The 17,727-nt window shown below is 35.6% G+C and overlaps 1 protein-coding gene across 3 annotated transcripts in view; it reads right to left on the bottom strand.

The window, feature by feature from the left end:
* Positions 1-15,684, bottom strand: part of CEP162 (centrosomal protein 162) — an 81,838-nt gene extending 66,154 nt beyond the window's left edge. For 2 of the 3 annotated variants that reach the window (XM_006926342.3, XM_015600541.2), the window contains exons 1-8: positions 15,376-15,684; positions 14,209-14,321; positions 10,953-11,067; positions 7,932-8,078; positions 7,427-7,610; positions 5,390-5,457; positions 3,042-3,160; positions 1,467-1,497 (exon numbers count right to left, since the gene is read on the bottom strand). In XM_006926342.3, the coding sequence (XP_006926404.1) occupies positions 1,467-1,497; positions 3,042-3,160; positions 5,390-5,457; positions 7,427-7,610; positions 7,932-8,078; positions 10,953-11,067; positions 14,209-14,262 (718 nt within the window). In that variant the 5' untranslated portion in view covers positions 14,263-14,321; positions 15,376-15,684. Of the gene's footprint in view, positions 1-1,466; positions 1,498-3,041; positions 3,161-5,389; positions 5,458-6,204; positions 6,540-7,097; positions 7,257-7,426; positions 7,611-7,931; positions 8,079-10,952; positions 11,068-14,208; positions 14,322-15,375 lie in introns of those variants that run through there. The other variant, XM_025042584.1, reaches the window with a different exon arrangement.
* Between the last annotated feature and the right edge of the window lie 2,043 nt (positions 15,685-17,727).

Here is a 17,727-nt window from a genome sequence, read left to right as displayed (position 1 = left end):
TACAGTGAAAGAAGATGGTCCAGCTTTTTTTGCATGTATCTGTCCAATTTTCCCAACACCATTTATTGAAGAGATTGTCTTTGGTATATTCTTACCTTTTTTGTCATATATTGAGTGTATAGGCATGGATTTATTTCTGGGCTCTCTATTCTGTTCCATTGATCAATGTATCTGTTTTTATGCCAGTACCACTGTGTTTTGATTACCGTAGCCTTGTAGTATAGTTTGATATCAGGTAGTGTGATACTTCCAACTTTGTTCTTCTTTCTCAAGATAGCCTTGGCTATTCGGGGTATTTTTATGGCCCCATATAAATTTTAGGATTATTTGTTCTATCTCTTTGAAAAATGCCATTGGTATTTTGATAGGGAGTGCACTGAATCTATAGATTGCTTTGGGTAATATGGCCATTTTAATGATGTTGATTCTTCCTACCCATGAACATAGTATATGCTTCCATTTATTTGTATCTTCTTCAATTTCTTTTTTCAATGACTTATAATTTTCTGAGAACAGGTCTTCTACCTTCTTGGTTAATCTGATTCCCAGGAAGTTTATAGTTTCAACACAACTGTATATGGGACTATTTTCTTAATTTCTCTTTCTGAAAGTTCACCATTGGTGTATAAAAATGCCACTGACTTCTGAGTATTTATTTTGTAACCTGTTACTTGACTGAATTTATTGATCAGTTCTAACCGTTTTTTGGTGGAATCTTTAGGGTTCTTCTCTATAAAGTACCATGTCATTGGCAAATAACGAGTTTTACTTCTTCCTTTCCAATCTGGATGCCTTTTATTTCTTTCTTGTCTTATTGCTAAGACTTCCAATACAATGTTGAAGAGTAGTGGTGAAAGCGGGCAATCTTGTCTTGGTCTTGATCTAAGGAAAATGCCTTTCCCCATTGAGTATGATGTTAGCTATAAGTTTGTCATATATGGCCTTTATTATGTTGAGGTATGTTCCCTCTATTCCCACTTTGCTGAGAGTTTTTATCATAAATGCATGCTAGATTTTGTCGAATGCTTTTTCTGCATCTATTGATATGTTCATATGGTTTTTATCTTTTGATTTGTTATTTTGGATTTTATCTTAAATAGGATTGTTTTCTTTTTATGAGATAGCTTTGGTTTTGGCATCAGGGTGACCCTGGCCTCACAGAATGAGTTTGGAAGTATTCTTCCTTGTTCTATATTTTGATAGAGTTTAAAAAAGAGTTTAAGAAAAATTCTTCTTTGAATGTTTGTTAGAATTTACCCATGAAGCCATCCACTCCTAGGCTTTTAAAAAACAAATGTTCTTAAATAAAACAAAGATGGGCATAAGGGACATGTTATTAAGACAAACTGTGAACTTTAATTCATTAGAGATATTAAAAAACAAAGACAATGATTTATTCAGAATTATTTAGATGCAATTCTGAACCATTTTGCCAACTAAAATATATGAATATACACAATATTTACCATTAGCCAGCATGCCGGTTTTCTCTTCTTCCTAAATTAAAAGAAAATGATCATCTGAAATCAAAGTTATGTAAATTAACTACAATGGAAATAGTAACAAAATTTGAAATCCAGGAAACTTTACTCCATTATGAAAGATCAGGAAATGTTCTTTCTAGGTTTATCATCCTCATTCACTGATAATTCTACAAGACTAGAGATTGTAGCAGTGAGAGAACTTCTAAAGGTCTCTTCAGAACCTTGGCAATTATCAGGAATTAATTTAGGCCTTTATAAGCCTTGTTAAAGTATCTAGATGCCACCCAATCATCTACTCTACTCAAAAATTCATTGTTTTTGAACTCCAGGATAACATGTATACTTCACATACAAGTCCTGCTATTATAACATCACCAGTCATTTTTCCCTTATTGTTAAAAATTAATGAGCAAATATTACTTGCACTCATTGTTTCATCTACATTTTGAGAGACAAAATTTTCAAAAAGGTAAATTTTAACAAAATTAAAATCCATCAATATTTTAGGTTCCTTTAGAATAAATTTTCTAATTAGTGTTACCTATATTCTCCACTTGGATAGGCAGTATGTAGGATTATCCTGTTACAACAGAACTTTATTTCCTTCCCATTTTGATCCTCATCCAGATCACTCTCTCCGAGGCTTCCACATTTTTATGCAAGCTATTTTTTTCTTTATAAACTGCATGTTTTCCTTTATATTGTGCCTTCTACTGATCTACTTACTTTTCATAAAATATTGTAATTTTTCATAAAATACTGTACGATTAAATTTCTAAGGATATTTATCTCATTAATCTTTGTATAATTCTAACGTCATCTTGTTTTTCTACCCAAACTGTGGGAAACGAATACTCAAAGACAAAGTACTAGATAAGAATAATTTTCTTAAGAGTATTTATTAATACCCAAGAGTGTTCTTTACTTCTTTTTAGAGTTTATAGTTTCACACATACTCAAAATATTTAGTCCTAAAAGAGAGTGTCCAGATCAAGACCCATATAACAGTAATGTCCTACTGGTTACTATTGGATAGCTCAAGGATAAGTTCCATCAGGCAAGCAATAGGTTATAGCACCCTTACCTAGTTTTGGTTAAAATGGAGAAATGAGATCATTAGCGTATAGCAATGATAAATGTGAAGAGAATAATTCATGATCACAGCTAGCTAGGTAAATCTCAGACAGTAATGTTACTACTAGCATACATATCATGGAGGGGTATTTATTGTATTCACAAGGACAAGACCTACCAGGTAAAGTATAATTTAATATACCTGCTTAAAATTAGATTTGACATTTTAATTTTCAACTTCTAAAGCTTAATTTAAATTACTTGTCAAAAGAAATCCTTTAGAAAATCATTAATTGCCATAATATTTCATTAAGACGTATACTAAACTGACATCCTGAGTTAGGAAAATGTCTGAGTGTTAAGAGACGTAAAACTGTACAATAATGAGCAAGACTATAAAGAACTCCACATTTCAAGTTCTTCAAATAGCAACAGCTAAGGTGATGAAAAATTTCAAAATGTCAAATACATCACTGATTATACCTGTTTGGGTGCATTTATTTTTCCTGCTTTGGGATTTTCTTTAGAATTAGTCTCTTTATCTTTAGAGGTCATAGGTGCATCAGTATCTTCATCATCTTCAAAATCATCACTGTAATTTTCTGAAAATAATTTTTAAAAATATGATCATATTGTCAAAAAAGTCAAATTCCAGGAAAAGATTAATTTCCAAAGACAGAATTCTACAGAATAATAATTTATTGAAATGTTACTCATAAAAGTATCTTTAGAGAACAGATTTTTTTTTTTTTGGCAAAGCTTTAGTAATAATTCAATTCATAAGACTGTCTTAGGTATATTTCTTTTTTTGTACTTTAGTTATGAGTTTCATATGTTTAATCTTTTATATTAACTGACCAAAAATGTCTAAAGCTGTCCAAAAAATTTTACATCAACTTGAAAACAAACTTTAATATTTCTTTTTTAAAGACAAAAATTTCAAATTGCTTACTTATCAAAGGCAGCACTTTTGTGAAATCTTGACACTCTTCAAAGGTTGGACTTTGCTCATTTTTTAAGCTGATTTTTTTGGGTCTCTGGAGGTATCTCTCCTATAAGCCTTAAATAGTTGTTATGAGAGGTCTATCTCTGACCTACCTTAAGAAATACTGGCCCTATACAACCTGTTTCCCAATCCTGGGTAATTCTCAGCTAAAGCCCCAAATTACATCTCAATGGCTTTACAGCAGAGGGAAAGATATGTCCATATTAATAGGATGCCATCAGACTACTTATGGGAAAGACAGGGCAGGGACCATTTGGTGAGGAGGTATTCATCAACTTTTAACTTGTTCATAGCCCTCACAAAAGATTGACTGAGATCTGTAAACTGTAGAGGGGAATGACCTTTTCAGGGTAGAATTGAACATTCTAAAAAGAAACACAGTCTTATTTGTATTTCAAAAATTAGATCACATTCAGAAACAGGATGACCTGATGGGACAAAGTCTGCATGAGGTACTGGAGAGTCTGTTTTTGGAAAGGCTGTCTGTTAGTCTTCTCTTAGAATAGAGGGAACAACTTGAATGTAATTATTAGTAGAAGTTTGGGAATAAACTTGAGAGGGCTTGGAAGTTAAAGAGAGATGCTTCCAGTGAGATGTGCCTACAGAAACATTTCCATTTTAGTTCATAAGGAATACAAGGTTGGAACAGCATGGGCACTGTAACCGAGGTAGATTAGCTAGTTACTTAGTTAACTTTGTTAATATCTATATTCGGATGCTGAGAATCTCACCTTTGTTTCTCCTCCATATGAAAAAGAACACTAAGATTTTCTAAATATCAGTAGATACAAATTCACAAAACAGTTACTGAGAAATCACTTTGTATTAGACATCATTCTAGGACCAATATAAAAATTATTATGATTCTAATATTCTAGTTGGGAATCACTGAATTTTAAGTAATCTAAGAGACTGGACTTGCTTAAGATAAGAAACAAGGAGAAAGGAGATATGGGAGAGTCTGACAATGAACTGAGACTACCACTTGGGATTTGGGAACTACCTAAAATCAATGGAAGGAGATGTAGTACTTTTGACTGCAAATAAGTAGTATAAGAAACAGTGCAGGTAGTATAGCACAGTGCTTAAGCTCATGACCAGGAGCCAGAAGGCTTGTATTCACAACCTGGTTCTACTACTTTCAGCTGTAGAACTGTCAGCAGTGGTATGTTATTTAAAAGTAGACTCCAATAAGATAAAGATGCATATTGTGAATCACAGGCAACAAAGAAAAAAACACAGCAAAGACGTATAACAAACCAGAAGGAATAAATGAAATGCTATAAATACTCAATCCAAAAGAGTGCAGGAGAAACGCATAACAACAAAATGGAAAGGTAAAAAACAAATGGCAAACCAGTAAATAACCATTCCAAAAATTATATTTTTGTAAAGGGCAGAGACACTTCAAAGTCAGAGATTGTCAGACGGATAAAAAAGCCAAACTCAGCTATATGCTATCTATAAGAAAACCACTTTAAATGTGAAAAGACACATTATAAATCAAAAATTGGAAGAAGATATACCTCCCCAATCATGCTTTGGAGGTATTCGTCTTGGCTCCACAGATTTCCCTGGTCTTACAACAAAAAATCCTTTTTTCTATCTTTCCGACTTGTTCTCTGCACACTGACAAAAAATAAGGCAGCAGTGTACTTTTAAAAATTTGGTAGCTCAGACTGTAACAGGCAATTCGCTCTACCCATTCATAGCTCTTTCCAAGACAATATGATTTTCCTTTCAATTATTTTTCTATTCTCAATATCTTTATTAAAAACTATATTATCTTTTCAAATACCGTTAATTTTAAAACCAATGAAATTACCTGCCAATTCTTCATGTTTCGATTCATTCTCATGTTTATCTTCAGTTAGTTCTACATTAGCTTGATTACTGAAAAAATATTTACTTAATTTAGTATTACATGTTAATAATACATTTTCATGAAATCCTATATCTTTTAAAATCTCTATTATTATATACTTCTTCTCAAGTACTCTTGTTCTATTGAAAGTGCAAAATGTGGGGTCTGTAAAGAAAAAAGGTTTCTTAAAGCTTAATTACAGCTGCCAAAATACAAAGGAACAAAATGCCATGTTTTTAAAATTTATACACATACACAATTCTACACATAAATATGTGCATTTACATGTCTCAGGATCCAGATATCCTTCCTACCCTAAAGATTAGAAATTGACCACAAGCTATGAGAACCAGTGAAGCCTACATGGAAGCCAGAAAAAAATGCCAGGGTTAGCATTTACATGCTAATGAGCATTTTAATCCTGAAATAGGAGTTGAAAAGGAGTGTTAAATCAAGAAAAACTCAACAAGGAGATAAAGAACCTTGAGCAAGTTTGAATTATATTTATTAGTTCAGATACTGCTTACTTTCAAACCCAGGTATCAGTTCTTCCTTTTTCAGTCTGCCAACCCTGTTTTTAGTGAGATTCTTAGCAAATCAAAATATGTATATATAAAACCATAAAAATAACAGCAGCAGCAAACAATATTGCATAGTCAATACTATGCTGTACTCTGACTAGTCTATTTTGGAGCAGAAACAGTAGATAAGAATATTGTTAAGAAATCAGAAGAAGTTAAATATTGCAAAGGGGAAAAAACTTGTGACCAACAAACCTGTGAATACTTTATCTGTTGTCACTGGTAGGAGAAGCAATCACCATACGCCCCGAGTGTCCCTGCATAGGGATGCCAAGAACGCAAGGCACGGACCCCACTTTCTTGGGCCATTTCTCAGGCTTGTATTTGTAGTGAGTAACCTTGAGAGATGAAGCAATGTTTCTGGCCAAAGAGCTGGCTTGTTTCTCCTTTACTATACAAGCAATAGATTCCTCAGGTCCAGTGATCCTCTCTTGTACAGCAACCCACCAAATGCACAAACAGCCATCATAGACCTCCATGGGCCTTGTGCGGCAATTCAGGCAAATGAACCTCATACCCGAGTACTGCTTCTGTTGTGAGAAATAAAGTCCTTTGATTCTGACCCAGAAATTTTGTGTCTACTGTCGGCACCCATAAAACTGGAAGGCTAACTTGTTAGCTTCCAAATAGGGTAAAAACCTCAGACCCTATACAGTTTATGACAGTCACTGCTTTGTCCACCCCCTATTAGAAACTAAACATCTTGAGAAGACAAGACACTGTAATAGCCAGAAGTTGTGATTCTCCTGACCCTTAATATAATTACAGTACGGTGTACTTAAAATCTTAAAATTATAATCTGATTTCCATTTATAACTTAAAAATTAAATAAAAATGAAGCTGAAGAAATTAAACATATCAGGTTTCACAAAGGTCTTGAGAATGTTAAAGTTCCACCATGCTTACAGGGGACCAGCTCAGTCAACTAGTAGGATTTCCAGGATAAATGAGGTTTTCTGATAGTCATTAGGGTCAAATATACACAAAGGTAGGGCACAGATGAAACCTGTCTTTGCTCCCTGGTTCCCCGTTCCCTTTCTGTTCCTTTTCCCCGAGTTTCTAACAGCTACCTGCACTCTCTTATTTACCTTGTCTGTGGAAAATCACTTGATAAATTATTTTCCTAGTAAGGTCTTTTTGGCAATGTGCTATTAGTCTCAACGGTATCACGGACATGAAATTTCAGATTTCTGAAGTCAGAGTGGGCTCTCGAATGCAATATATTCCATTCATATAAAAGAAAAACCCTGATCAACATAATGAACAGAGAATAGAGGAATAGAGTTAAAAATAAGATTTTACTTTTGTCTGCTATAACATTTACCTATTTAAATCCACGTATATACCAGCTTTCTAAAAATAGAGAAAAACACAAAAATCATTTAATGATTAGTTTAAAATATTATATTTATATTACCTATGTAAAGCTTTAAAGTGTGTGGAGTCATTAGAATCCAATTCCTTATTCAATCTTGAATAATCAATGGAAGATGTTAAACCTTTCTCAAGTCTGGCAAAAAATTGCTCTTTTTCCTCTTGTTCTTCAAATGTGTCCAATCCCAAACCAAGAACACTATGGTTGAGCTCAGAAACTACTACCTCTAAATGAAAGCACAAATACATTTTATTAACATATAGAAGATTGGTAAAATTTTAATGACCAATTTACTGACATTATATAGTAAAATTAAAAAAAATTAAAACATACTTTAATCTTTCACCTATCAACATAGTTATATTCATAATCAATATGCAAGGTTACAAGGCTTCTCTAGAAGTGTAATTCTAAATCTTCTAGGAAGACAGTAAATCTATGTGCTTCATAAAATAAGCTCTAAGATAGTTGGGAGTTAATTTGTGTAAAAATTCTGATTATAAGCATAGTAATTTATCTGTCAACTCATATGCCTCACATTTCTTACCATTTGTTTCTAAGCTGTCAATACTTATAAGAGAGGTTCCACTGCTCTTGAGAAACTGAATCCTTTCAGCAGATTCCTCTTCTATTTCCATAATAGGCTGGGAAGTCTTCTTTGTTTTCAAATAGCTTACATTTGTTCCAAGCAGTCCTAGGGATGAGATTTAATACATTTGGTTATTTGTGCTCAGAAAATTATTTTGACCACTATGCCAACACAGTAACACTATTATATTAATTTTGTGGACAGTTGCTACAAAATAAATCTAGTCCATTAAATAGAAATCCATCAGACCTAAAATTCACAAAATAAAAAGTATAATTCTATTTGTTTACAGTATATTTAATTACTTAGAATATTTCAAAATTTTGCATAATGAGGGCAATAAGAGACAAGATTTTTAAAAATTATTTTGAAGCACAGTACTTAATTCAGTGTAACATGCCACAGTTTAAAGAATGTCTTCTGCCCTATGTGAAGGAAGAGCAGGAAATAACTACGTACTAAAAAGGGAGACAATTCCAGGGAATGGGAAGCAGAGGTCCACACTGAGAGGGACAGGCCACATCTGAGGATGCAAAAAGGTCAGGGAAGGTAGGTTTAGAGAGTGAGGGCAAGTCTAAGCCCAGAGCAAGAATCTATGGTCAGATCATGTTCATCTTCATGGGCCAGGGGTAGGGTTTGCTCTTTATTCCATAAAACATTAAAAAAGTTATTCGATATCAAAATTTCTTTATCCTAGTAGTACATATTTGTTGTAGGAAAAAAAAAATTGGTATGAGAATAAAAAGTTATGTGATATAAACATTAAGATTAGTAAAATATCACTTTTGCTTAGAAAGAAGCCTTATTAAGAAGTCACAGATTCTGACTTCAATTTCCTAATCAGCTTCCTCTTAGAAAGGGTTCAGAATCTATTTTATGGCTTTGTGTGAATAATGGCTTTATAGATCAGATAACTTCCACAGCTGCAGAAAATCAAGAGAGATATCTACAACATTTCAAAGGAAAAAGTGTATGCCAAGGTTGGATGCTGTGGGGTGTCTGTCCAGGGTCTGATCTGGCTCCAAAGTTGGACTCGGGGATGTGACCCCAACTAACTGAGCTCAGAAGAGACTACTGTAACTGAAACCAAGATCCAATTTTGTTAATTATTATGAAGAGTATAACCAGGGAGGATTAGATAGTTTCACCCTCAGGCAGAACATTTTATCTTTATAGCAACTGAAAGAAAAAGCAAATTATAAGGCTGGAGTTGCTCAACGTTGATGTTTAATGGTGTCTGTCTAAGACTGGTAATGTGTTCCTCTCAAGAGGGTGTTCACTTCTCCCTCAGAAGCTTCTATACTCTTGATAACAGGTATCATATCTTTTCTTTGTATACTAGTGCCCAGTACTTAGAACACAACATAAACTCAATAAAAGTTTTGACTGAACCAGCAGCCAGGTTATGTCCTTGGAAAGAGAAACCCTCTCCCTTATGTTTAAAGGGGCACAGTCAAAGTTTGTTTCCTAAGTATCCAGTATCCTACTTTGCATCTTTTACTAATCAAATCCACTTCTGACTGAAAATTATTTTTAAAAAATTATTAATACTTTTAGTCAGGTTACATTCAAGTGCTGGTCTAGGACCTATTCTTTCTCTTTGGGGTAAGTCTGCACATTCCATCTCTAATTACTTTCTAGAACAGAGGCTTTAATGCTCATTAAATCTAAAATCTTTGTCAACAATTCCAATAGTACTTCATCATTTAATAAAAAAGAATTCTTCACATGCAAACGTTAGCATTATTGCATGGTTGGGCGATTTATAAAAAAAATACACAGAAATTTTCAATAAGGCAATTCCTTATTGTAAACTATTAAGAAGAACAGAGAAGTGATTACCAAATTCACTCTAACATTCACTTGTTGAACACATTTATTATTTACTATTGAGGATCAGAGAATATAAAAAAAAAGAAAGTGCTTCCTGCCCTCACAAAGCTCCCAATCTCGGGAGTAGCCCTATGGCTTATGAATATCAACATGATGTGTAAGTGCTATTGTGGTGTTTTGCCATGGAAACAAAGGAAAAAAATAATTGTGTTAACAAGGGAGCTAAAAGAGTTCAGGTAGAACTGCAAAAAAGAGGAAATGCCAAGCTTTACAGAACAAGAAGGATGAAAGGAAAGGCATTTTAGTGGTAAGAAAGCATGAGGTAATGTACAGAGGCATGGAGCCAATGGTGCTGCCAGAAGATAAGGAATAACTGAGTGTGGCTGGAGCATATGAGGCTAGAAAGGAGGATTCTAATCAGATTATACAGAGCCTTAACTGTCACATTAAGGAAATTGAGCTCAATTTTATAGGAAAAAACAAAAGTCAAGGGTAAATTCTTCCCTTATGGAAGACACAGAAATCTCTTCAGTTTATAAAGTGGTGCTTAACGATCTACAAACAGTGTGAACATAGAAGTAGTCTGGGGTTCCTTACAGATACAGCAGCATCATGTACAGTATGCTGAAAACACTCCAGAGAGTATTTTCCATTTGTAATGATTTGATAAGGAATAGTTCTGAGAAAGGTATACACATGTGCTAGGCAGATCAATAATGAGTTCTCTATCATGAAGGCAGTAAATTATTTTACTACTGTTATTAACACATTGATACCAAAATCTATAGATTTGTTAAAATCTTCTCCATGCAATGACATTGATATATTTCAGACTATTTTATTAAATCACCTTAAGTCAATTTACCATTAAACATGATTATATGAATATATCTATATTATTCATCACCTTAATTTGATTAAATAAAAATTATCTCAATATAAAATAACCTAATGCAGAAACAGTCTCAATTATATACTCTATAATAAAGTGAAGTAATAGGAAAGTCAATTTAAACCTCAAAAATTCATACTATTAGTATTATTTTCCTTATATATTTATAGTACAGTAACAAAATACAGGATTAAAAGTCTTTGACTGACCCCTTGTGGTCAAACAATTTGAAATGAAAAATAAGCAATATTTACCACCATCTTCAAAATCATCTTCAGTTATCCACCATGGCAGTGTATCTTTCTTTTTCACTTCTTTTTTAGGTTGTCCAGGCATTTTGTTTGAATTTTCAAAAGAATCATCTGAAAGCTGCATCAGATATGATACTGAATTTTAAATTTGAAAATCCCAGATTCATCACTAAAAATGCTGTTTTTGGTCGTCTCATAGTTCAGCTATCATATATAAACAATATTCTCAGCAACAATGTATAAACTCATATTTGTAGACATATGTGGCCAAAATAATTTAAAAATCAAGCATATGTCTCTGAACACCAATTTCATACCCATAATTAAACAAGTACACTAACTAGGGAGAAAAACATCAACAATAACAATAAAGAAACAAAGAAAACTTGATCAAGCAACTTAATCAGGACAGAATTCAAACTGAAGTCTCTAAAATCTGTCCACTTTCCACTACATTGTGTAGTTCCCCAACTAGGACACTGCTACCAGAGTGACCTTTTAAACTTCCAAGATGACAACACACATTTCCACCTACCAATCAAACAACTCTACCTCAATGACTTGAAAGAATGTCAACTCAAAATGTTCAAAAATAACTCATTGCCTTCCTGACAACTAGGCAGTAAGGGAAGAAAAAAATAATTCTTTATTTCATCTGGATTTTAGTTGTGTCAGCTTCCGTTCAGGCTCTAAACTTCACTATCACCTTGAAATGTTCTTTTTCTTTCTTCTCCCTACATCAGAGACTCAGTCTGCAACTAAACCCCATGGCCACATAAGAGTACGAAATAAGGAGTATAGGTTTTGCAGGTCTGATAGGTCTGAGTTCAAATTTCCACTTTGAAATATAATAGTTCTGTTGCTTAAGGAAAATTACTCCTCTTTTTAGTTTATTCATCTGTTAAAAATAGTCATAGTCGTACTGACCTTGCAGGGTTGTGGCAAGAATCAGAAAAAGAAATGGAGAATGCCTACCCTACTGTCTAATACATAGTAGGCAGTCTCACTTTTGACAATCTTCCACAGTGCTTTCCAGATTACTTTCATTAAAAACCAAACAACAAAACAAAAACCTGGTCCCCATATAATAACAGTGCTAGCAAGGATATGAATAAATTGAACCCTAATATGTTAATTCACTGCTGGTAAAGGAATGTCAAATGGCATAGCCACTTAGAAAAGTCTGGTGCTGGGCTTGGGGGTGAGGAAAACAGGAAAAGGGGCTCGTAGTTAAAGGGTACAAAAAAAAACAAACAGGTCTGACAATTCTTCAAAAGATTAAACAAACATAGAGTAACCGTATGACCAGCATTTCTACTATTAGGTAATACACAAAAATGAAAACATACTTCCACGTAAAAACTTGTACACAATTGTTCATAGCAGCATGATTCATAATTGCCAAAAAGTGGGAAGAATTCCAATGTCCATCAACTGATAAGTGGGTAAATGAAATGTGGTAAATCCAGACAATGGAATATTATTCAGCTATAAAAAAGAATGGAGTACTGGCATATGCTACAACATGAACGAATCTTTAAAACATTCCAATTAAACTGAAGAAACTAGTCACAAAAAAAAATATAGTATATGATTCTATTTCTATGAAATGTTTATAATAGGCATATCTTCAGAGACAGGAAGTAGATGAGTGGTTCCTAAGGCTGGGGCAGGGAGTAACTGCTAATGGATACAGGGTTTCTTTCTGAGGTGATGAAAATGTTCTAAAAGTGATTGGGACTCAGAATATATTAAAAACCATTGACTTATATACTTTAAATGGGTAATCTATATGGTATCTGATATCTCAATAAAGTTGTATAAAGAAAAGCTGGTCCCACTAATCTCCTTAAAAACAAAGATATGTAAACCATCTTTGAACAAACTGTTTGAATAATAATTTATCAAAATGACAAGAGAAGTTAGCATGACTCTAAAATCATAGTTTTCATTGTTAAAAATGAGACACTGCCTTACCCAAATCTCTAACATAAAAGCTTTTATGAGTGGAGGTAAAATATGACAGGAAGGGCTTAGGGAAGGAAAGAGGAAAGGAGAAAGTGAGGGGTAGAGGGAGTGCTGGAGGGGTGGTAAATAAGGGGTAGAAGGAAAAAACTGACCTGTACTGCTTTTTATCTTTTACAATGAAAATACTTCCCATAAGTTTAATTTTCAAAATCTTTGATATAAAAAAATCAGTTTTTCAAATGGGAAGTGAGACTCATACCCTGAGTATCTAATACATCCTGGTGATTGGTAGATGTTTTTTAAAATCCTTACAACAATTCTACCAAGTAGGCATATTTTGCTTATTAGATAATGCAAATGAGATTCTTTCTACTACATCGTATATCAAACTCCCTTTATGTACAAGAATGTCAGCATAATAGTTTAAAATGTGACTCTCCTGAATGCTCTACTAGGCTTCTCCATTTATATAAATACATATGATATGGTTGGTGTAACCCTCTATTATTCATTCGGCAAACTCTTATTAAGCACCTATTAGGTACTGCTGGTATACTTAATACTGCTGGTATTAAGCACCTATTAGGTACTGCTGGCTATGAACATATAGCCATCACATCACAGACCATACATTCTTATAATGGGAGGCAGAAAACAGACCTATATAAGTAAAACAACAAATGGTGCTAAGTGCTACATAGAGAATTAAATACATGGTATACTAAGAAGTGACTTGGTGGTTACTTTTTTATTGGAGAACCAGAAAAAAAAAAACTCTCTGAGTAGTGATATTTAAGATGGGATCCTTTCCAGCCAGGTGAAGAATAGGGCAACAGCACTATTGGCAGAAGGAACAGCTAGTGCAAAGATCCTAATGTAAATGAGCTTGGCATGTCTGGGGGGAAAAAAGGCCACTGTAGCATAAGTGGATGAGGAGGAAGAGTGGTATAAAATCAGTGAGGCAGACATGAGTAAATTATCCAGGGAAGGAGTTTGGACTTTTTATCTACAGGTGATGGGAGGCCAATAGAGTATGTTTTACATAGGGGAGGAACAAAGTCTGATTCATGTAACAGATAATGTTGGCTGCAAGAGTGGTGAAGGAATGCTGAGACAGTACTTGAGAACTGCTGCAGTAGCTCAGATGAGATGTTGGTGTCCTGGACTAGGATATGGCAGTTGACAGCACTTGGTGATGGACTGATTACATCTTAGAGGTGAAAGACAGAAATGAAAGATGAGTTTCTCATGAGACAAATTTACAATATAGCTTTTAAAAATATAAACTTACCTCTTTGATAAACTGTTCAAACTCTTCATCCAGGTCTTTGGAATAGTGAGCCATACTCAAAAATTTTCACTTCCCAAAGTAAACATTCCAAAGTATTTACAACACTGGAAACACTAAGTAACAAGAGATAATAAACATCTTTTGAGGAAAGCCGCATCACATCATGAAAACAACCAAACTTAAACCTCAGACATTGCTCTCACAATTTAGTATATATGTACAATTTTGGGTCGGTAAGCTGGACAAGAGATTCCTAATTCATACATAAAACTGATTTAGAAAAGCAGCTTTCACAGTCTGCCTTGTTTTAGGATCCAGAAATACACATTTTTATTGTTAACATCCAATTATTAAAGGTGGCCTCCACAATATTTCCTAAGCCTATAGTATTAGTGTGTTAAAATTTTACATTCTTTAAACAAACCAAGTCATCTCAAGAAATCTTTTAAAAATTATAAATTAGCAAATCCAAAAGTCCATTTCTTTTGTGCAAAGCTCAAAACAGAGTTTGTGCTGCATTATCATTCGGTTAGTTATTTATCAATCCATATTAATTGTTTTTCAAAATAGACTGTTTTCAGATACGGGGACAAATGGAATGAAATGGAATTTATTAAGACTCAAAATCTACCTCAAATAAAATTAATGGAGTATACAAATCAATTAGAATGAATTGCTTCTTTTGAAGAGAGGGGAGGCCAACAAAAACGATGCAAAAGAGACTCGCAACGCAAAGCTCTCTCCCGCCTAATGAACTCCAGATCTGCCTCAGCTTCTGGACTGCAACTCGACGCACCTAACGCCACACCTTTTCGCAGAGGCAGGTGAGAGGGGATGGATGTGGAGACTCGAGCAATACTTTGCCCAACGTGCGGAATAACACCTTCTTCCCCTCATTAACATTTCTGATCAGTTCAAGGTGTATGCGGTTAAGGTTTTGGCCCCAAATTCTTGGTCAGAGGCCGATCCCACCGAAAAGGTCCTTGGCTAGGCGGCGTCTCGGCTCCAGGAAGCGCGGGTTCCAGAGTTGGGGGGAAGACAAAGAAGCACTGCAGCGGAGTTCGGGCGGACCAGGGGAGTGACCCAAAACTAAGCTGAGGAACGGGTCTGAAGAGAGTCTCGGAAACAGTGAACCCGCTAGGAAGCAAGTGTCCACGCCTCACCTACCTTCGCCTCCGAATTCCGCGCTCTGCCGGAAAGTCTGCCCGGGCCCCGGCAGTTGTCAGGGTAACAGTCTTAAGCCACTGGGCTCCGGAGTCACGTGATTTGGGTTGGTCGCAAGACTCATGGGCCCTGCAAGACAGCGGTTAGTGTCTTCTTGCCTCAAAAAGCGAAAGTTGAAACGGCTGCGGCTCAAGATACTCTGGTGGGTAAAGAGCCGTCGCTGCTGTACCAGTAGAGATTCCGCGGCTTTCTCTACGCTCCTTGGAAAAGTGGATCCACGGACTAGTCACAGGAACAGGAACACAGGTATGATGGGTGTTGTAGGCCCAGCCCGTGGCTTCCTGGGAAATGTAGTTTAGCTCCCCTAGTTCTTGTATTTCCGCGCTTCTTAGCGCCTCTTCCTAAACTTACCCACCCTTGTCCTTTCGGCTCTCTGCTTTCCAAGCAGAGGTTTTGAAAACATTTAATGTATTGGATTTCCTCCACGCGCGAAGCCCTGTGTGGGCATTTGAGAGAAACAAATCTGTGAGAAAGAACTCTGTTGTCATGATAGGGACACTGTTTTTCCATCTAGTGGGCAAGAAATTGAAAATACCCATAAGCACCCCACCCGCTATACCTCCTTCCCCCTCATTCTATAGCGGCATCTTACAATTACTTTCTTGGATTTTCATTTTATTTTACTTTTGCTATTTCTTCCTCTAAAAAAAGAACACAAGTTGGAGTTTTAGAGGACAGCATTTAGGATACTGAAAGTAAAACCGACTGTAATTGAAAGGATTACTGGTGGCAAACATAAGGACATCATCATCTCCAGCCTGAATTTCTAATTCAGCATGTGTTTATTGTAATACAAATATGTACATACCAAGAGCTGTGCCCTACGATAGAGTTGAATAATATAGGTTTGTTAAAGCTACTATTTATTGAGCACTAAGTTGATAGGAGCTTCACATGCATTATTTCGCTTAATCTTTGTAGTCTACAAATCAATTCAATTCCATTTGTGTTTTGTTTGGTGTAGGTACAAGATAATGATAGGTTCCAATTCTATAGCCCACTAGGCTCCTTTTCCACCCATTGCTACTAGTAAGCTTCTTGCAAATCACATTTTCTTTACGTGAATATACACATATATATATGCATTAGCCTCGGATCTTCTTGGCCTCATCTTTTACTCTAGCTACAACTGCTTGGACCTCTTCCACTTAGTCTTTGACCAGCTTCACACAGGTGTAACTCGGCTATGTGCTTGCAGTGAGCCTGCCCTGTAGACCTCTTACTCTCTGATCCTGGGGCTTCTCTGATCCTTGAGGGAATCCATTCAGCACTCAACACTTATAAGCTGGAAATGTGGAGACTTAACCTTTATGGACTCATCCTTTATCAAACGAAGTTGGAACTGATAAATAAATGATCCCCCTTTTCAATCCTTGGGAGGACAGTATCGATACACATTTCATGAGACTTTTCAGAATGTCCTATGTGATCCAGAACCAGTTGTTCACAGCAGTAGACAACTTGATAATACATTCCTGTATTGGCTTTTCATCCTTCTCTCTGTCATTCTCCTATTCATCACTTTTGCCACTTGGCAACCCATCCTCAAGTAAACTGTTGTCATGTAGATCTACGTCTCACGTTCTGACTTCAGGAAAACTGTGGGGAAAATAGCTAGTATCAGGATTAGCTCTAGAAAGCCAACCATTAGAATGAGATTTGGGAACTGGAAAACCCACCAGTCAGATAGCAATGAAGATCTCACTGTTAACGGGAAATGAAGTGATGGTAACAGGTGTCACGCAGCTACTAAGATTCTCATATGAGGTTGATTGGGTAGAGGAACGGGGTAGAGGTGCTGGTGGAAGATGAAGGGTTGACTCATACACTCACCATTATATGAGATTAACATTTCCTGCAGCTTCAGGAGAGTCTGTGGTGAAAATCAGGCTCAGGATCAAATTACAAAGATAGCATAGCTACAAAGGAGACTGAAGGCACAGCCTCTTTGGGTGCACTGAGTTAGGGCCCTGGTAGAAAACAATGTAATCTTGAAATCTGGAATATTAGCATTTGAGTAGATGAGTGGGGATCACTCTCAGATTTCTCCGAACTCTCCACACTGGCAGAAGCAGTTCTATTCTCCTTGCTAAAAGAGAGCATCCTCCTATTGCCTGGAGATCCTACAGACTTAGAGGCCCTTGTGTGAGGAAGGTAACTCACAAGATAATGCTTGTCCTTTTCAGGATCCAGCCCTGCCACCACCACTTCATGTCAGTAACTGGGATCAGATCTCGGACATCTGAGCAGGGAAATGTAATCCTTGCTTCAGGAGGAAATGATTTACAGTAATCA

Source organism: Pteropus alecto, unplaced genomic scaffold, assembly GCF_000325575.1.
Source record: "Pteropus alecto unplaced genomic scaffold, ASM32557v1 scaffold7, whole genome shotgun sequence".
Taxonomy (NCBI): domain Eukaryota; kingdom Metazoa; phylum Chordata; class Mammalia; order Chiroptera; family Pteropodidae; genus Pteropus; species Pteropus alecto.
Note: the sequence above shows the minus strand (reverse complement) of the source record. Positions and strands in the feature narration are given on the sequence as shown.